This window comes from Pleuronectes platessa, chromosome 13 (genome assembly GCF_947347685.1).
Source record: "Pleuronectes platessa chromosome 13, fPlePla1.1, whole genome shotgun sequence".
Taxonomy (NCBI): domain Eukaryota; kingdom Metazoa; phylum Chordata; class Actinopteri; order Pleuronectiformes; family Pleuronectidae; genus Pleuronectes; species Pleuronectes platessa.
The window spans coordinates 10,555,310-10,577,125 of NC_070638.1; the positions used below are offsets into that span (position 1 = coordinate 10,555,310).

Here is a 21,816-nt window from a genome sequence, read left to right on the forward strand (position 1 = left end):
GACAATTTCCAAGTGCCATCACAACAACATAATTGGCACATTTATTTCCCAGTGTTGTTGGATTTGTACGTGAATGAGTTTTCACCCTCTGTTGGCAAAGACACTCAATTGCAGAAAGTGTCATCAAATCATTTGTAAGTAAACTGCCTGAAGGGAGTGAGATGTGTTGACAGGATAAAGAGTCTGCTGATAATTTTTTTATTCAGCGCTGACTTAAGCTCTGTAGCCCACATCTGCCAGATTCTGGGCTTGGTTATGCTTCATTTTTTTATTTGCTCTCAAGGAAAATATCTCAAAGCAGCAAACACACACACAGAGAGACAGGTCAAAGAAAAAATATCCTTTCTGATACATCATACAGCAGCATCCCCATAATGCCATTTCCAAGCAACACTCACACGGAAGTAAACTTGAATTGCCCAGGGGAATGTATTGATTGTGGATTTCAATAAGGGACAAAAATACGTGGTGGCATGACTCATGTTTCACTTCACGGGTTGGCTTCAAAAAGGAGATGCGAAAATTTGGAATTGTGACAAATCTGACTGCCTCTGGGCACGTCATCCCCAAGAAGAACGTTTTCAGATCTGTGTGAAACCTGTAGTGAAACGTTTTCATTCATTCAACCTGTTTATTTTGGTCCACGTTTTCAATTTCCGTAAGAGGCTGGTTATAAAGCAACAGGCGACACAAAAAAAACACATGTATGTAAACCAGGAGGCTCACACAATAACTCATTACACTTCCCCTTTATACACAGTTCTTTTGTTGGCGGGTGTTACACATACATTTTACAATTGTCACTAATTTCACTCACTTGAGTCCGATTGAGTTTGAATTATACCAACATTCTGCATACTCTGTTTTATATTGCGATGTGTAATTGTGTGCCTTTAGAATGTGTGTTTGTTTTTGTGGCCATTCTCTCCTTTGTCACTGGCACCACAGATTCCATTTATACTCTTTGACTTGATTTGGTATCTGCTGTGTTCACGTCAGCATCACGCTGGTGTGAGTTTGCCCTCTGCTGGAGGCACAAAGTCACACACTCACTAGAGATCAGCCCCCCCCCCCCTTCTCTCTTCTGTGTGTGTGTGTGTGTGTGTGTGTGTGTGTGTGTGTGTGTGTGTGTGTGTGTGTGAGTGATTTCTGACCATACCAGATACTGGACTGCTGGATATTGGAAACAGTTGATGGGAGTGTCTGAGGACAAACTCTGACTCTCTAAGGACTCCCACACACAGCCTATTGAATTCTACCATAATCTCTGGTAATTTGCATATGAAATCAAAGAATATCTGAGCTGCCTATAGTCATCCATGAGATAAGAGCAAATATTCAATCACAAAACAAGAGGAAAATCAGACATGTCTTCACTAAAACTCCTGAGAGAGAGAGCTTTTCACAGACCGGTGTCAAAAGTCTCTGGTCTCTGCTGCGATTCAAGGTTTTTAAATCCCTTTTGATCTTTTATTTTATTTCTTTAAATATCACTTGTAATTCAACCTTTTCAATAAGGATATCAGAAGTTTTAATTTCAAGGTTTAAAAGTTGTTGTCATATTTCGCTGAAAGACGGGGTAGCTGTGAGCGGGGAATGGACAAAGCAGAATATAATAATATATTGATTTAATTGAATGAATAATGGCTGTTCCTTTAGGTTAAAGAGTAAGGGTGTGTTTGTTGTATAGCCGACTCATTCATTTGAAACGCTCGCTGTTTACAATTTAGCGCTCCTCTGTTGACATATTTATAACTAGACTGAAGACTTTTGTTGTCACATCCTTTTGTGTATCCATCATAGCATTCTTTTTACATTTAATGTTTATCGTATTATTTTCTTGTATTCCGATTATTTCCTCTATTGTTATACAAAACTTTGATTAACGGCAGTGGTTTTTAAATGTGCTATATCAATGAACTTTGACGATCACATTACTGTTGTTTATAAACAACATGGCATTCATCTTTGTGCAGTGTTTGTCACTGGCTTGTAAGCTGCCTCTGCAGCTGCTGCGGTGTTGAAGTGTTTGTGATGTTGTCTGTGGAGATGTCCATGACTGCCTTCATAATGAAAAGCCTCCCACAAGGACACACACATCGAAACCCCCCCCCCCCCTAAAAAGGAAAACGCTCTGTGGAAACTGGGCTGTCACTTGAACCTGTGTATCGGCGGATTCTTGCACCTTGTATTATTTTAAGAACACAAAACACATTGTTGTAAGGCCAACAACCTGTCACTCGCAATTTTCACACAGAATTCTAAGTGAATCTCGGAGACAAATGTATTTAAATCAATTACTCAGAATCATTTAATCATATTTAACTGTGGCCCTGATGGAATCATTGCCATTCGTTTGTTCTTCAGATGCCACACAGCTGAGATTACGCTTCATATTTTGCGTTACGGTGTCTTGTCTGATCTGTGGTGGCGGCTGCCCCTGGTGCTCCCTGATGCCTGACGCTTTCGAGGCCACACTCTCCCTCCAAACACTTCCATCATCCCCGCTTTGCTGAGAGGGAGTCAGCTGACAGCGCTCTCTCTCTTCAACATGGTGATGTTTCAGAAGCATCCAAGGTGCAGTGCAGGCTCAAACATTCCAGCACAGCGGATGATTTTTGAGAAGCTTATTTGCATGGTCCTGTCGCATGTTGTTCCTCATCCGTATTTGGTTTGTTGGCAGAGAAACATGATCGCAACTCGAATCTGTTTGATCCGATTTGTTTTGAGCGAACTTTTATCAGAGCTGTTTGGAAGTGCGCGTCAAAGATTGGCTGGCACCTCGAGCTGAATTTTAAGGTTCCCCGGAGTGGGAATCATACAGGCAAACTTTCCCTGGCACAATTTGTATGCAGCAGGAATATGTACAGATGAAATGCCTTTCAAAAAGCATTCTGTATTCATCGAGTGAGCCCTCTGTATTTCTGCATTGAACCATTGCGCTTTGAATTGCCTGCTTAAAATGTTTGTGTTGCGGCCCACAGCCACTATTAGCTCTTACAAAACGACTTTTTTATTATCCGCACATACACACTCAGGCTACGTGCAAGTTTGGATGCTATCTGTTTACTTTACCCAATGACCGAATTGAGAGCGATAATGCAGTGGCAGACAATAGCATATTGTTTGACGAAATGAAATTCGGAGATGGGGAAGCAACCGGGGACGCCCGGCATCCGGGGACAACACCATTCAACAGCAGTCATTTGTCACCGCTAACTGCTGTGCTGCGGTTTGGCTCTCCGGGGAGGGTTTGTTGTAAATGAAAGCCGTGTTTATGAAAGCTGCACAGGTTTTTGCGGCTCCTCAGCCACCATTGAGCACCTAAAGCTTCCTCATCCAGGACCCAATCATGCTCTTGCATTGGTCCCGGGGGTGCAGGCTTCATTTGTACCTGTCTCCTGTAACAGATGACCTGATGGAGCTCCGTCCGCTGCAAACTGGCGTGCATGGCGCTGATAAAGACGCTCCGTCGGCCCGATACGCACGTATTCCTCGACTCATTCCTATTCTGACAAACAGCGTTGTGTTCTCTATTCATATGCTTGCACCACTGCCCTTCCCTGAGCTCAAAGAAGAGCTGGTCTGAGGAGCATACCAAATACCGTCGTACGTATCTATGGGATCCACAGGGAGGCGTGCTGCTGGAGGATTCTGTGGGCCTTTGAGTCACTCAGCCAGGGATAGGTAGTGTGGTCTTGGTCAAGGTCAGGATCAGTGCGGGGATAAGGACATAAAAGTTTGGCAGCAGTCGTGGGACACAAAGTTGTGAATACATCCCTGTGTAGCACAGAAGCAGCTACACACTAATGCACGTATGCACATTAGTCACACAACCAAAAATCACAAGAGTACATGAAATACATAAATACACATAATGAACATGCAGTGATTATTGAAACCAGATATTTAAAAGAGATTAAAAACAGCACAAATAGTCCATTAATCCTTTGTTAAAATGTGTGTGTGCAATTTCACTAAGGCCTACATGTTGTTTAAGACTCCAACAGCTGAGGGGACAATTGATCTGAATGTTCGGCCTTCCCAGGGTGAGTGTTCCTCCTTCCTGATGGCAGAAGGCGAGATTCAGCATGAAGAGGGTGTTGAGGATCGCTCTGGTGACCTTTGCCCCCGCTGAGTGACCCTAACTTCTTCAACATGGCAGAGATCATTCAAGTTAGTGCCAATAATCTGTCCAATCTTATCTATAAAAAGTTTAACAGGGTTTCTCAGGCGGTTTTTCTTGACCATGCTAAGGTTCCCAAACCAACAGATCATTGCAAAAGTTATATCCGACTCAATATAAGATGAATAAAACTGGGCAATTATTTCAACTGCACGTTGTCACATCTGAACCCGAGTTTCAAACCTCGGTTCTTCAAGGTTTCATCTTTGTTCATCTTTGTAGCAGCGCTGCTCTCGGTGGAAAAAGCAATAGGAACACGCTATTAAGGATGATTTGCTCCTTGCAATTCACATTGAGTTGTTTGAAATGTACGAGCATTATTACTGATCAGTTTATGATTGATCAATTTAATTTAGCAGATGCGGACCCCATGTAGGGACACTCTTACATAGGCCAAACCTAAACTGATGCTTTCATTATCCCCACAGTATTGAATAATAAATCCAGCTTTCTCTCTGAACATAGACATCCATGTGCTGTAGGCCTTTAGTGCTATGTCTGAGTTAAAAAGACCAAAGTGTACCCTGTCATTTCTGATAGAAGCTAAAACGTCTCCTTCAATTTGCCCGTGCTCTGTCACAGACTTTATTACAGGTTTGGTTTTGACGGCGGCTCACGTTCGGCCAAACCAGCGGGTGACAGGTGACAAATGGAGGGAATTAGCAAATGAGTGGAAATGTTGCAGGACAGGAAAGTGAAGAAACTCCAGCGGTGCATTGTTAATCTGCTGTCGGCGTGATGAAGCCCCGCATCACCTCTGTGCTCCACGGCCATAACTGCTCCGACCTTTTACACTAATTGCAATTACATTGAATTACTGCGAGCCACAATGTCCATAATCAAAGGAGTGTATGTCATGGCTGTAAATGTGACAAGTACGTGGAAGATGACCAATCATGGACCTGTTTAACGGACCCCTGGGAAATGTCATGGCACAAAATCAGCTTGTTAACAGAGGCGGCTATAACCCCAACCAGCAGGTCTCGCCATAGCTCAAAAGACTTTATTATTCCTGGGTATCTCACCGGCGCAATTACTCTGTCGGATGAGACCTTATCTCCTGTGGTGCATGCAAATATGAGCTTTACTTTCATCCTTCATCCTCGCATGTATTTTACATGTTGAACACAAAAGAGCCCGACATGTGCAGCTTTTCTTTTTTCTCTTCTTGTGTTGCTCAATTGGATCTTATTTTCTTCACCACCTCATGTTTTGTGATTATATTACCCAGCTTTAACAAAGTGTTGTTATCAGTGCAGTTTCAAATCGAACATGTGAAATATGAGCTGGAGCCCGGTGACGACCTGCTGCAGCTGCGAGGAGGTGGTGAAGACTCTGGCTTCAAATGGGTCCATAAGTCACGGCTGAAAAGGAAATTCAGCTGACTTTAAATATAAGTATTTATGAAGTGCTGTGAAACCTGAAACCAGCTCCTACCACGGGGTATAAAACACACCGCTCTCCATGAAATAAGGGGTATAGGCACCTCAACTCTATTTTATCCACTTTCCCCATGAATAATTGGCAAGGTCGTATTGAAATAGTGCACGTTTTTTCCTCATGAATGTTAAATTAAATCCCAGCTTCCAGAGCTGTGAAGTGTAAAACTTGAGGCACTGTTCTGCAATATGATATGATATCATGTGTCTTCCTCACTCACACCTTGCGCACGATCTGGATTTCACACACACGAAAGCAAAGTTCAGAACAGCGGCTTCTACACCAGCAGTGATTCAGCCCCTGAGTCCATATCTGACTGCGAGGAATCTCTGTGCACCACTTTTAATGATGGAGATTTGAATGCTTGCGTTTCCGTGTTGGTCTTTTTAAGTTGTGGTGCTTCATTTGTCGTGTTCACTAGAGCAGATTAGATTAAGCGATGAGGAATGTCACATCTCTGAGTTTTCTAAAAGTCATTTAATTTCCCCCTTTTCCCGTGACTCTCTGTTTTTGCTTTGGTTTAACAAACCGTTTACTCAGTCGTAGCCTTGGGATTCAATACACAAGGCACAAACTCCATAAATATACCAGCAGTGTTTGCCTGTGCCAGGATTCTGTCCCATTAGCCCGGCTTGACATGTGTGTGTGTGTGTGTGTGGGAGTGTGAGGATGGTGGCGGTTGTATTTTATGATTTGGACGACAGGCAGAATAAATATTACTTGTGCTTAATCACGACCGAGCTGCACAGCCGACTTGAGCTGATCAATTTCTCTGTAAGATGCAGGGAAAACAGACATCTTCTTACACACACACACACTCGAAGGATGGGAAAAAATGCCTAACCGGCAGTATTGGTGCTGATATGCTGAGGAGCAATTTGTTTGTTTGCATTCTTGAACTCCTGTTGAAGAGTTTTAAGAGTGTGTGTGTGTGTGTGTGTGTGTGTGTTCGAGAGGGAGGATGTGAGCGAGGAAGCGAGCCAGGGAGGGAGGTGGTGCGGACAGGAGAGATAAGTAGTGTTTGGAGCAGCCCGAGTGGAGGAGAGCCCCCCCCGTCCCTCCCATCCATCCCACCCTGGCTCCCCCCCCTGTGGAGGCAATGCCAGTGTCTGTGTGATTGATTCACCCTGCGAGGAGGAGAGAGAGAGGGAGGGAGGCTCCTGGAGCCCTGGGTCATCCTCTCCCTCAGCCGTAGGAGGTGGAGGGAGGAAGAGGAGGAGAAACAGGGCTGGGGGGAGAACTTCTTCAGACACCTCCGTTCGCCTCAACTTCCCACGCACAAAGGGAGAAAAGACGAGAGTTGATTTTTCAACCATGTCTGTCCTCATAGCCACCCAGCTGAAGATAGACACCAGCACGCCTTCCAGAAGGGTAAGGGGGCCCCCTGTTTAGCATGCGTGGCACACTTTGGTGTGGGTGTGTGTGTGTGTGTGTCTGTGTTTATGGGTGAGTCTCCTGCTCCTGACAGAAAAGGCTGCTGGCTGTGTCCGATAGCAGCTGGACAGGCAGGAAGGGAGCGGCGGGTCCCGATGTCCCCTCCGAGGATCTTGATGGACAAACGCTTTTCCGTTTAATTTCCTCTCTCAAGTGCTGACTTCCGATGCATGGATGGTAACATATGCTGCGGAGAATGCTCAGTGGCTCATTGTAATTCTTTGTAGTATGTGCCGTCTAACGACTTGGCCGTTTCGGGGGGGAAAAAGTTGGAAGGGCGTGTGTGTCCTTGCGTGCAGATATGAGAGGATTCTTTTGGAATTCTTGGTTTATTTTGTAGTTGACTCAGATGTAAAGAATCATTATGTGTCTTTGAGGTCAGCTCATTGCTCTGGTTGGACTAAACGCTGACTTTGCGCTGATTGCACGCCCACCATCAAAGGGAGAGAGTCGACTAGCAGAAGTTGAGGATAACTTTTTCTTGTTCACGAGCAATTAAAGTGATGAAAAATATATCCACAGGGTAATTATTGGAGATTTGTGGTTTTATAAAAGAATGACTGAATCCACTTTACAGAAGGAAAACACAAGGTATGCAAACTATTTGACATTTCTGTAGGACTGGGATGGTCGATGCTGCATTTGACTTCACTGTGTATGCAGAGCAGTCAGGAATATCAAATTCCAAAAGGGTGGAATAGTTCATATTCTGTCTACAATAATAAAAGAGCGGGAGAGGCATAGTTGGTTTAGAATACTGTGATAAACTCCCTCATTTCATTTACTGCAACCACTTTTACAGCCCTCATTTCTCCACACACACACTTTCCATTTCCACACATCCGACACTACATTTTTGGGGACATGCTCCCCTGTTCGGTATCTCCCCTCCTTCCTTCCCTCCTTCTCCTCGTCATCTGCTGCAACCGCAATTGTATTGTGCAGCCCACAGTCTTTTCTTCCACATCAGCCTGCATTAAACTCCATTTCCTCAGTGACTTATCCGCTGCCATTTCAATTTCAGCTCACCACATAACTTGCCGTCATCCGTCATGTAGTAGAAGATTCTGCATTTACTCTCTGTAGAAGAAGCTGGCTTCAATCAAGGGGGGCAGTTAAAACACTTGGATTTTACTTTTATTTCAAAGTGAGATACAATAGGGGGATTTTGTTTATACAACAATAATGCACAGAATGGTTCATCTACAGGAGACATGGTGTGTTTATGCGTTTTGCATTAGCATATTATCATTTCAATAGGACCTGAACTGAATGCGTCTGCCTTGGTGATTTGTGCATCGGGCTACAATTGTAATAAAGCTGCACACGGTAATTGAATTCACCTCTGTTACAGGGCTTCAAAAGGAGCCAAGTGTTGTAAGGCAGTGGAGGTGTAAGTCCGTGATAAGGAAGGTATTCCTCTGCAGACTCCTATTGACTCGGGGCCACAGTGAAGAATAATTAAATTTAGATTTTACACTGACTGAAGAACATATTTCCTCTCTCTGCGAGCAGCTAGTGGTTTATCTAGATGTGTTCAGCCTACTACTGTGTTCCCCTGATGGAGAGGAGTCGGGTAACACACACAATCACACAGCCTGTCTGTCTATCTGTCTGTCACATTATGGGGACAAAGATCTAGTCCCTATAATGTCAATCATTAAATATGTTTCAAGGTTATGGTTAGGTAATTAGATTATGGTCAGGTTATGGTTTGGTTTGGTTATGTTTAAGTAAGTAGCAACCATGATTGTAATGTTTGCTGAACTCATGAAGACTCTTTCTCAGTCACTTTTTGGGTTACATGCAAAGAGCCTATTTTTCTTCTATGATTGTTAAGCACATTTCTTCGCACAGTGGGAGATGTCACATTGCCAGACAGTGGGAGTCACGCCGAATGTGAAGTGTGTGTGTATCATTATCGTGCTTTCAGATTTGACCGAGCTACGACAGAGAGGAAGTAAGAGTTTGACACAAAGCGTGGGGAGTCAGACGCTGGTGCTTTGAACCAACGCCTCCATGAGGTGTGTGTCACAGCCGCTGCCGCTGGTGATTGAACTGGTATATGGGACAAATCCAACTAAACCAGCCAACTTCCTGCTGTGCATCGCTTTCCCATCATGCAGTATCCTTGCCTCACAACTCTCCCTCCATGTCCCCAGCTCAACCCCTTCAACCTCTGTCCTCTGGGGAGCAGAACTTCACAGTTTGAAAACCTTCTGATCTACATTGAGTAATTATGTTATTCCTGCTGAAAGACCAGATCTCATAATTGGACAAATTTAATGTAAACAGCAAATTCTAAGGGGATTTACGACGATTTTTATTCAATATGAGAGGAAACTACTTACAGCCCGGCAATGAACCGTCTTGAGCTCTGAGATAAAATACACGTGTCCAGTCGGCAGCAAAGCCGGGCGCGTAATCCGACACAGGCAGCGGGTTGATAAAGAAACTTGTTGCCGTGGTCGGCTTGGCACAGCATCAGGGGAAATCATTAGTGCCGGGCTAATACCAAATAGAAAATGGTGCGGAAATGGGATTATGATGGTCTGTAACTAAACCCTTTCAGTTACATGCATGTAGAGAGGCGCAGTCATCGCCTTGTTCTGCTGACTGATGTTTGGAGGAGATCTCTGTGCTCCCACTACACATTGATTGATCTGTTTGCTCTTCCATCCAATTAATTTGTGTGTCCTTTGGTTGTGGTGTGTGTAGCGTGTTAATGGAAACAAATTGGCCCGTGGTGGAGTTTGACATATTTTCGGCATTTGCACTATACATCTAAGTTCATGAATCATGCACAGGTACGCATGTGGCGTGACACTGATCTGCACCTCAAGCTATTCACCCCACTTAACCCTTTTACATACTTTTAAACAACAATAAAAACCTCAATATGTGTTGTTGCTAAAAAAATATATATTAACATTAAGCTGCCTAATCTTTCTACACAGTGACGGGATCTTATCTGCAGGCATTCTCAGCGCGCCTCACACTCATTTCCGTTTTCAGCATGGCGAAGGAAATGTTTATGTGGTCCCACTGGCCTTTATATAATGAAAACACATCTGTGCATTGTTGGGTTGTAACTCTTCCAGCAACTTGTGTGTGCAAACCTAAAGTAAACTCACCCGAGGGGATCACGTCATTCAGATTAAAATGCATATGTTATTATGGCAGTGTCCAATATTACACCTGAGGTACGTTTTAGCTTGTATTTGCTCCAGCTCTTCCATTAGCCACCCGCAGAGTTATTATGTATGCTCCAAGTACCATCATCAGTATAGCTGCTATTACAGCCTTCAATTTCTTACCACCTATAATGCGGAGCTCGACTGCTGCGGCGTCTGAGAGAGGCGTAGCTCCACTCGCCTGGTGTGTCTGTTAGGAGGCGATATGGGGAGTCGAGCTGAGCCCAGGCTCCCCGGCACGGTCCTGAGGGGAGCGTTAAAGCAGCCAGGCAGTTCACAATGGCTCCCCAACAAGGTGAGGGAGATTGCAAGACATATATCAGGGACACCGGGATGGATGTCAAGAGACTCAGACCTATTTCCCCAAGGGTAGGCAGACCCAGGAAGAGTTACATGAATTACAGAAACAAATGATGACAGGGACCGGAGTGAACCACTGTGGAAGAGGAGGACGCTGGAAGCCCAGATGTTCAGCCCCGAACATCAATCTCTGCTGAGACTCCAATTAAAAAACATGCGAAGGCATCAAACTAAGTTGTGATTCAATTCATTTATGAGTGATATTCGCAGTCAAAGGAAAATTGATTTTAAAATGAAGAGGAAGGGAGGAATGGGGGAATAACTTTAATTAATGGCAGTAATGTCCTATCTCCTTGTTTTTGAATAGAAGGCCAAACCTTTGATATCAATGTTCTGTATTCCAGATACATATCCCATTATAAAGCTTACATTCATAATTCAAGCCGTAAATCAATGAGCCTTTAGGGGTTCTTTCAGATTTGGAGACGACTAACTCTATTTGAATCAAAAAATAAATGAAACTTGCTCTTTGCTCAGAATTGCATTAAGAAATATTTTTCATTTATTTCGTGGTGGTCTTTGTGTTGTGATTACTCGTTGCAGCTCATTGTGAAATGGACTTGATTTCACTAAATGGGCGGTGCAGAGCGGCAGCACTCAGAAAATCTCGGGGCTGATCTGAGCCGAGCTTTGGCGCCGCTGCTTTGAAGTTGTTCCCCTGTGAAGATGACCTATTTCCCAGAAATACTGCTCGGGCCCGCTGGAGTGATAGTTTGAGCTGACACGGTGTGAGGCTGAGGGCTGTTCGCCTGTGGCAGTCGTGACAGGGGGATGGCAGAAATTTGAACACTTTGACTCAAGACCCTTACCCCCACTCTCCACCCCACATAAGCCTATATTCTGCATTTACCAGGGAGCTGCATGGCACTGGCCTTTATGAGCACTTCAACCATGAAATCACTTGCAATGTAGTGCATGAGCTGAATGCCAACTGAAAGTATAAGGTGAGGGATAGTGCCCGAATTTAGGAGAGTAACAGACACAGGGTTGGCTTGAATTATAACTGTTAGATGAGGTTTAAAGAAAAAGTATTTATAAGTCATGGTTTATGCAGGAGAGAGGTTTGCACGAACATTAAAAAAAAGTTTTTTATCCTGCTGCAGGGGCGGATCCAGGGGGGCGGGGGGGGGGGGGGGGGGGGGGCGGTACTTGCCCCAGCCGAAAACTGATGGGCATCGGAGGTGCTGCTGTCCTGTCCAGAAAAAAAAGAAAAAAGCCATTTTCAGACATGAACTCTGGAGACAATTGGGTCGGACTTCATTTGGAGTTTTCCTAGAGAAAGTCTCTCACTGTCATATTCAGCCCCTCTGGCATGAGGTATGAGGAGATTATAAGGAGTTCAGTAGGGTCTGAAAGCAGCTTAACTAAAAATACTAACACATTTGTGACAATTTGTTGAACATTTTTATTTTCTATATTTGGAAGTACACAATGTGCTTGAACAAGGCACAAAGCCACAGAGTCAACAGTAAAAAAGTTATGACTTAATGTGCACCACACTGAATTAGGAGCTGTGCATGTGTGTTGGACATATAATTGGCACCTATGATTAAATTGCATGTGACCCCTTAAAACGTAGATACTTCGTTTTGCTGTAATTGTCTCTGGGTGTTTACGAAATATAGAAAGAATTGAATATGTACTTTTGTGTTTGAGGTCGTTTATTTGGTTTGTGAAAGATTTGTTTTCCTTGATAAACAATAATGTTTGTTGTTTCACACGATCGAGGGTAGATTTCTCTGGAGACCGTGTGGTCAGCCTGCTCTAATGCAGTGCGCCACAGAGAGGCACTCGAGATCCGTCCTGGGACCATGTGCAATGATTTTTGGAGAAAGAATAATGACTCCATTCATGAAATCATAAAAGGGAGTGACTTCGTGTAATTAGAGGTTTTTAAATGAAGGTGAATCGGGGTGAAACGCGTGTGGTTGAGGCGCGTGAATGTGCGTGAGAGCGGCATAAGACAGCGGTGCTCCAGGAGAAGCTGCTCAGTGCTGGTCACTTCTCATGCACAGCGCGTGTGCGGAGAGCAGCGCCGGGATCTCTGCGTCGTTCACACTCCTCGTGCGTGAGGGCTGTGCGCCCCCCCCCCCCAAAAAAAACAGAGCCGAAAGTGTGGCAACATTATCTTTTTGCTCTTTCTTCTGGTTTGCGGACCAGCAGCGGGAGTCCGGCGGGGGATCGAATATCTGGCCGGAAACTCGGCGCATCCGCCCGCTGTTCTCGCTGTGAGGAGGCATCGGGAAACTGAAGAGGGGGAGGCAACGTGTTGTGAATACAGAAGAGAGCAACTATTGACACCTCCAGCACACCAGCCTGCCGCGCGCCTGGATAAAGCGAAAAGGACATCGGATACAGGATTCGGCTTCACATCCAGCAGTGACTCAGCCACAATCCGCAGATGCGTATTTGACAGCTGAGTATCTTCTCCTTATCTTTTTTATTGGGGGCTCCATCCCTGAGGTTGAAATCTGGCTGTCTGCCATCGGGTCTCCTCGAAGCGCACTGTAAACAAATAGAGCTGCCCAAATAATAAAACAAACTAAGAAAGAAAGAAACCACACAGAGATCCGTCTGTGGCTCTGATATGCTCTAAGTGGTTTTTTTTTTCATATTGGACTGGACCTGTATCATGGCTTCGCTGTACCAGAGATTCACCGGAAAGATCAATACCGCCAATTCCTTCCCGCACCCACCTGAGGCCAGCCGGCTCCTCGGCGGACAGGTCGCAGACGAGGAGAACGCGGTGAAGAGCCCGCAGCAGCAGGTCGTCGACGGCAGGGCTCACGTGCCGTACCGCAAGAAATGCGTGCGGGAGGATGAGGCTGTAAGACACTTCTGTTTTATTTGCCAACATAACCCCCCTCCCATCACACACGAGATGTCTTTAAGATCATTCATTTTCAAAGACACAAGCACACACACTCAACAACCGCAAACCTCTGGCCGCATGTAAGGGCCCACACATGGAGATATAGAAGCTCTCTCAGTGGTTTCACTTTTCACAGGCTGTCCAAGAAAGTTTTAACAGCATAGTTAATATCCTGTAGCGGCTTGTTGTTGGAACTGGTGTCGTGTTGCACTGTTTTGCTTTTCCTCTTCGAATACTTGTGGAAAACCCAAATGTCTGTGTCCCTGGAGCTGTCTGTGGTGCTGAAATGTTCTCGGTCGCACACGGGTGGCAGAAACACTGACAGGGCTTCTGCCACATCTCTTCACAAAGGGGTCTTTGGCAGCACTGACGTGGGTTTGATGCCGGTCACCATCTTGGCTGTTACCATGCCGGAGCCAGACGATTTGGTTGAAAAGCCATTAGTGCAGATTAGATGTGTGAACATCTTTAAGAATAAGTTTAAACTGTTTGTCTAGATACTTACTGCTAGTTGTCTGGTGAGTTTTATTATTGAGAATTATTTAATCAGCTGGATGGTTATGTTTGGCTTTGGTCAGTAGTGTATGAGAACTTGTTGTTACTGTTATTCACAAATTTAGTTGCATGTAGTTATATCCTCATACTGTATGAGGCAAATTAGTCTATTTTATTCTCCAGAGATTTCGATTTCATACAAAGGTGCTACATTGGGATAAAAGACAAAAGCCCTGTAGAAAGCATCAAAGTACAGAGCTGAAGGGTTGGTAATCCTGGAGAAGGTAGCAAGAGCAGGCTACCCACTGCCTTCTGCCTTTTCATCAAAGCTACGCACCCAAAACACATGAACGTGCACTGCCTGACAACTGCTAGAAGCAGACTTTGCCGTTTGCTAATCGTTGACTTCTGGCTCCCGTCTCTGCTTCAGACGTGTATGTCTCTATGGCTGAAGATTCAGTTTAATGCGAAATGAGAGCATGGGCAGGGTGTGCAGACGCATGCAGGTCAGTTAGTAACAGACGGTTACGCCTGCCAATTGGTCATGAGTCCTGGTAGGACCACAGACACGACTTACTGATCGGATTTCAACAAAGAGGATCAAGTTTTACCTACCCTACCTTTAAGTATAGTTCCAAATTAAACAGATCAGAGAACTCTCATCCCTGCATTGCTTTTTTGCTCAACATTTTTGGTTTCCGTCCTCATCATCATAATGAAGTTGTTCCTGGTTTCTTTCCTCTGCTGCAGATTTAATCACCTGATCCAAATAGGCCTGTTCTTAGGCCTGTTTTAAACTAGACCAACAGAAAAAAGAGACTTCTACCTGAAAGACTAAGAGACCAGACTACTCCATGTGCGTCTCACTTCCCTTTCACCTTCTCCAACAAATAACCAACAAGTGAAGTCAGTCTCTTTTGGGGTTTTGGGTTTCACTCTTCAAGCTTCAGCCTCCTGCCACCTTGCTGACTCGCTGCTCAGACTTGTTAATACGTGTGTTGCTTGTTGCAGCCGACAACGGTTCAAACCTACAGCAAACACAAACACACTTTACTGGCCTCTCATCTGTAAATGGCTGCCAACACTGGGATGTTCCCCTGAATTATTGATGCCTGTCACAGTGAGCACCCACGGATAAGGTTGGAAACAGGCTGAACGCTGACAGCGCACTAGCTGTCAACAGCAGCAGCACCAGGGTAAACAGAAGCTTCTCCGTAATCTCTGCTCCCCCTTATTTCATTTAAAAGTCTCTGTGTTGGCTATATGACTTACTTACAGTATATGAAGTACTTCTAAGAGGGCAATTCCAATAAGTGACGATTAAACCTTGGGAGTGTGTTTCAGGAGTGGGACCAGGAGCTGTTTTGTTCACCCGGGTTTCCAACATGTGTATTAGGTTTGCACCGTTAACCTTGAAGTCACCTTTAGTCCTGATGTCCCCCTGAGCCGTGCTGAAGCATGAAATTGCCTTTGCCTCAGAAGAAGGGGCGGACCATTTCAAGGAGCTATTTCCAACCGCGCCGCCTCCAGCGAAAGTTTGAATGAGCTGTTGTTGTTTCCATTTACTTTGCAGAGGGAGAGGGTGAGAACTGACTGAAAATGCTATGAATTTATATCCCTTATCCAGATATTTGCTTATGTTTTGCCTGTTTAAAAAAAATAACAACCCTGCAGGTTGGATTGTGCGAGAAAGCATTTTTTGCTCAAAGCTGGTAGAAAAAATGCAGAAATCCGATTTTAGTTTGTTTACCGCGGCGTTCCTCTAAGTGCCTGAGCTGACACAATGCAGCCCCTGCATCTTTGTAGGAGAGATGTGTGTGTCGTAGGATTGATTAATTGTTGCTGTGCTCTGTGTGCGAGCATCTGTGTTCTGGGCGAGAGTTTGAGTCACCTAGGGAGATATCAGCAGTCGTTCTTTCTCCTCGTTCCAAATAGAAACTCCAGTGTCCTAAATGAATTGTTGTTTTTGTGTAAAGGTGAAATATGGTGACATTTTACCTTCAGCCTGGCGCCTGGGGGCCCCTGCATGACCTCCCCTCCATTGACTGTTTCTTTATTCCATTTTGTTTGTGTTTCTCATTGTAATAATGAAAGATAACACAGCTCTGCAGGGATCACAGTCAACCCACTGTGCCATATGTCGAGTGGCAAAATAACATGACAAACATGGCAGCTTCCTCCTGAATTAATGCCAATTTACCACTGGAGGAGTTTGATTCATTACCTCTACTAATTAAGGAGGTTATGCTATCAGCAGCGTTTGTTAATTGGCTCGACTACCAGAAAACTACTGGGCAGATTTCTACTGAGCTTGGTGGAAGAATACGGTATGGATCCGTGAAGCCTCCATTCAATTCTGGTGCAGATCTGGATTAGGTGTTGAATCCACGAATTTTTGGATGTTGATGAAAAAACTTGGCATGTTCATAGGACTGCTATCTGAGTATTTGGTGCATATCAAATGAAAAAATCGGAATCTAGTGGATTTAAACATGGTTTCACAAGGGGTGTGGGCTTTTCACAGCGGCTGTATGGTAACATATGGTTAGAAAGTGTTACCTACCACCAATGTGTCGCTGAGAAATGTAAAATGGCATTAAGGCTTGTTTTAATTTATGAGGACTGTTGGCTCTTGGCAGAGATAATATGCACTATGGTAATATGAATTTAAGAATATTCCAGTGGCGGAGAACAATAAAGAAAGTCATGTTCAACTACAAATAATATTTCTATAGTCTCAAAGTAAAATTCCTCATTATCTTCCAGTGAGTCCTGTGTTGTTTCCGACTGATAAACAGTGAGTGGCTCATTTCACTAATTATAACTCAGGGAAATCACAGATTTCTCCCTCAAGCCATCGAAGGTTTTTAAAATCTTCTACACTGTTATTAAACAAATGTGACGTGTAGCTGTGAATTCATAATAAACGTATAGTCACCAGTGATAAACTCATTCTCCACAAGCCCCCCCTAATCTAAGACATGCTTGCTATGCTATAATACATTCGTAATTTCCCCCCCCCCTCCCAGGCTAAAGATTTGTGATTAAAGTGCGGTGCAAAAGTGTCCTAATTTCACCTGGGATCAGCTGCTCCTGTATAAAAAAAACAACTGCCTGTACAACAAAGCTCTTATAACATAAAGACAGTTTGATATTCTCCCTGAGGAGGCAGGTGGCAAAGTAGGGGTTTTTCAAATAGCGAGGTTACACTGCAGGCTTTGTCTCTTGGGAGGAACGAGAGCTACGAGCTCTGTGATTTCTTTTTTGAGATAAATGCAGTGTTTTTTTAATACTTCAAAGATTGTATTTCAGGGTTTATGTCCAGCCTGTAAAGTGCCATCTATTGATTACCTTAATATTCGTGTTAGATAACCTGCCCATGTCCTTGTCCCGCTTTGGATCACAGGGAATTGGATTTTAAAAGCAGTAATTCATAATCACCTTGGCAGAAGCGTACAATTCAATTCGTATTGTTCATAGTCTTGCCCAGGGCTGGCACACACACACACACACACACACACACACACACACACACACACACACACACACACACACACACACACACACACACACACACACACACTGCCTGTCCTCATATGCACTTAACTGTGCCTTCAACTTAGAGATACTTCAGATATGAGTGAGACAGTTTGGCCTTTCGTCTTACTTTAGCTCTGAGTTTCCTAGCTCAGATGAATCAGGCACACAGAGCTCCGCCATTAAAGAGGAAGAGAGCAGTGAGATGTGAGAGGCTGTCCTCACTCTCTCTGCTGCTGCGCTAACTGAATGCTTCTGGTGACGACTGCTCACTGAGGACTCTGTCACCTGCTGCATCCACCGTCTTACACAACACAGGTGGTGTTACAAAAAGCCAGATGTGTTTTTTCCATGTGTGTGTGTATGTGTGTGTGTGTGTGTGTGTGTGTGTGTGTGACTGCTCAGTTATCTGGCTGTGTTATTATTAGTATTAGAGTTAGCAGTGGAAAGATTACAGGAAACGAGGGGAGATGGAGAAAGATGAAAAATGAACTTGGTTTGTTTGTAATGATAATGCAAAAACTACTGGACAGATTACCTCAAAACTAAGTAGAAGGATACTTAGTACATGAGGGAAGAACCCAGTACATTTCGGTTTAGATCCTGATGAGGGGCTGGATCCACGATTTATTTTTTCAGTTGGTTTAACTTTGCAAGATGGTGTTTTTTCACTATTTTCACTGATTTGTCAAAATTCAGTCACATCTTTGAAGGTTCAGTGTGTAGACATTAGTGACATCTAGATCAGATAATTACTCTTTTAACTCTGAGAGAAGTATTGGACTCTCTAGCTTCTAAAGGCTGCACCTGTTCATCAGCTCATCACTACCTGTCTGTGTGCTGACACTAGATACATTGGTAGATACCATCCTGTTTCTGTGCAGGCCGCGTGTAGCAGCCTGCTTCAGCTCATGACTTCTGAGACTGGAGCAAAACAGTAAAACTGAGGGATGGCGACATGCTCCATTGAGCCACAGGGGACTGCTGAGTCAAGAGATCATTCTCTGTGGTTTCCACCAGGGATTCATTTCCCATAGTCGTCTGATCCTTAAACAAATTGAACCTGGATCACAAAGCTAATCCTAAAATGTAACGAGTTGGCCCGAAATACAAGACACAATCGATCCAGGTGCTTAACACAAGGCAAAGCAACAAAAAAAACCACATAATAAAAGCTATTTAAAGTCATATAAAAGACAACTGGATTACACTGAGCAAAGAATCAGCTCAAAACAAAGTATGATACAATTTGTTAAACAAGAAATGCAGGCAGTTTAACGTTGCTGACCATTCAGACCAGTCTGCAGCAAAAGGCACACAAGGCAAATGTGCTGTCACCAAGTGCCCCCCCCCCCCCCCCCCCCCCCCCCCTCAGGACAGCACAGCATCCTCAGCAGGACCTCTTGCTCAGCGTTGCCATGGTTGCAAAGGTGGAGAGGGTGAGGCTGCAAGCTCTGGAAACACACACACACACACAGACACACACACACACACACACACACACACACACACACACACACACACACACACACACACACACACACACACACTGTTGCTCGTTGGGGGCTCTGACAGCCATCTGGAGATGACGCAGGCCTCACATTGACCACTGTGTGTCCCTCCCCTTGTGTCATGAAACACGTTCCGTCCACCATAACCATTTTGTTTCGTTTTTCAATCTTCAACCTGAAAGCAGTCGTTCCCTCTCTGAACCCTAATGGACACGAGTCTCTCCTCCTGATGCAGCGTCTTGGTCTCTGCTGACTGACGTGTTCACTATCGACAAGTGTTTTTTTTCCAATTTGTTCCTCTGTTCCCGGCGGGCATCTCAACAGGTCATTCACCCACCCGGCATCTCCCTCCTCTGTTCCACGCCATCGATCATCCAGCCTCTCACCACCTCCCCGCCCCCGACAGACCTGTCAACAGCACGTCTGCAGGCCGCCCTGCCTCCGCCGCCTCGCTGTGAGACTGTCCCTCTTCCTCTCGGTGATTTACTGTATTATTACACAAGCTGACAGGGCTATCAGTCAGCGTTTAAATACAGACGGCCCTTATTACTCCGTGATGAGACAAGACCAGGATCCTGACCAACGGTTGATTCTTGGCCTCGGCCGCTTACGGTAGATTCTAGATCACGAGAAGAAATAAACCCATTATCAGCTGTCATTAAAACTTCCTTTTTGGTATTTTTCGATATCGGTTATTTTTTGGGCTGGGCAATTATTATCATTATTATTAAATCAATAGCAATATAACAAAGGTTAAATACATATCGATGTATTGCTTATGCATTTTGCAAGCACAGTGAGAAGGTAAAAAAAAAAAATCTACGACCTTCAGTCTTGAGCAAAAATCTGTCTTTGCACTTAAAAGAAATGATAATGTGACAGAAAAGATAATTGTGGATATCGACTGATATAATGATCTGTATCTTGATATAATTGTTTACCTTACCATCCAGTCCTGCTTTTAGTCAAATTGATCTTTTAATCCTTTTCATTTTTCAGTTTAACAAATTCATCAAAATGAAGTCAATAACATGCAGCATAAAAAGGAAAATCCACTCAGTCATCAGCCTTATTGTTGATCTACTACTAACTTCACTGTCGATATATAAAAGGTTTCTGCTGCTTTTAAGCGTGAGCAGCTAAATATAACTGTCTTTGAACGCGGCTCGTCCCCATTTCCTTTTCTCCTCTTGTTCTCGTCTCGTGTTTTTTCACTCCGGGTATTGTTTTCAGTGTTTTCCTCTTCCGAGGATTAGCTTCTGTAGTCGGGTGGTTAATAATGAGTGCCGCTCCTTTTAAGAGTGGAGGAAAAAGCAAAGAGTTGACTTCACTGTCTTCTCTTTGTCAAAATGGCAGTTTTTATTTATTACACGGTGCCATCCCATTGAAATAACAAACAAACAGGAAGATCTTTTTTTAATAGCTTTTCCATGCACTGTGTCTATTTAGCCACTAGAGACTGATGTCTAACAATCATTGCATCAACTCTGTACACTGTACTGTACAGATGGATATGCAGTTCTGTAGGTGAGGCTTTGGTTCTTGTGAACACAGACTAAGACACAGTATTTTCAATCAAACAATAAATCAAACAATCACTCAAACAAACAAACAAACTAGCAAACAAACAAACTAACACATTTTATTTGTGCAGCCCATATTCACGAATTTTTCTCATGCAACTCACTGAAAACGCTCGAAAAACTCCAAAACTAACTTTTAGAAGGGGAAAAAACATAGAAACCTCAAGAGACTGAGAGATGCCTCTCCCAGGCAGACAGAAGAGCCACAGATGTCATGTGTAGCAGAGCACATGAACAGAATAATGATATTTACAACATACATGAGTAAAGACGGTGTCTAATATATTTGAAGAGGCGTATCGATGCTTAAAGTATTTATTCAAAAGAAATTGTCTGACAGAGATGAAGGGCAATCTAGTTACTGCAATACCTTTATAACATCAGATCATATTATGTTAATATTGCAGTAACTAATAAGGTCAAAAATGCATCAAATATACAGAGAAATCAAGATTCTTTCCTTCACTGCTTCGAGCCAATCAGCTCGCTCGGCTAATGTCTCTTCCAGGTCGAAGAAGAGGATAATGTCACCTCTCATTAGGACTGGAAAGGTTACACGGTCACTAAGCAACCTCAGCTACACCGAGACACCGCTCTGACACAAAGACCTTTCACTGACAGAGACGTCGCTTGATTGTGATTTTGCTCAAGAAGGGTGACAGATCAAATTCTCATTGGAGGATGCATTACAGCTGTTTGCATCTGCAGCCTGTCCCTTATAAGCGTCTGTGGGTTAAGGCGCTGCTGGATCTTTAAGCTCTCATCTATGCAGCAACACCTCATGCTCACAAATGTTAGTTTTTCTTATCAAATAAGATAAGTACTCGAAATAGATCATCAATAATGGAGACAGAGCTTTAAAGGCAGTATTGGATATTTCTCCTACAACGTTTCTGTCTGCTGGAGTTAGAGCAGCCGAGTGAAGATCTGTTTCTCCCGAGTCCTCTCACCGTCGATTCCCGGGCTGAGATCAGGCAGCAGTAATCTGTTGTGTCACGCGGGCAGATTCTCTTATCGACCCCGCCATGATACAGCAGCGACACACGCACGCAGACACACAAGTGCACCATTTAAAAGGGTACACAAACACATGCACACATGCAGAATTAGGCAAAAAAGTTGGCACGGCACAGTCAACAGGGTGATTTTACAGCGGAGCAAATCCTGTAGGAAACAGAAAGTTCACCTTTGTTCAGTTGTTGCG

The 21,816-nt window shown here is 44.0% G+C and overlaps 1 protein-coding gene across 1 annotated transcript in view; it reads left to right on the forward strand.

Annotated features, from left to right (window-relative positions):
• The first annotated feature begins 6,779 nt into the window (after positions 1-6,779).
• The window catches only part of LOC128454626 (dipeptidyl aminopeptidase-like protein 6), a 61,504-nt gene continuing 46,467 nt past the window's right edge, over positions 6,780-21,816 (forward strand). The window contains exon 1 of the mRNA XM_053438069.1: positions 6,780-6,997. Coding sequence (XP_053294044.1) covers positions 6,941-6,997 — 57 coding nt within the window. The 5' untranslated portion in view covers positions 6,780-6,940. The remainder of the gene's footprint in view (positions 6,998-21,816) is intronic.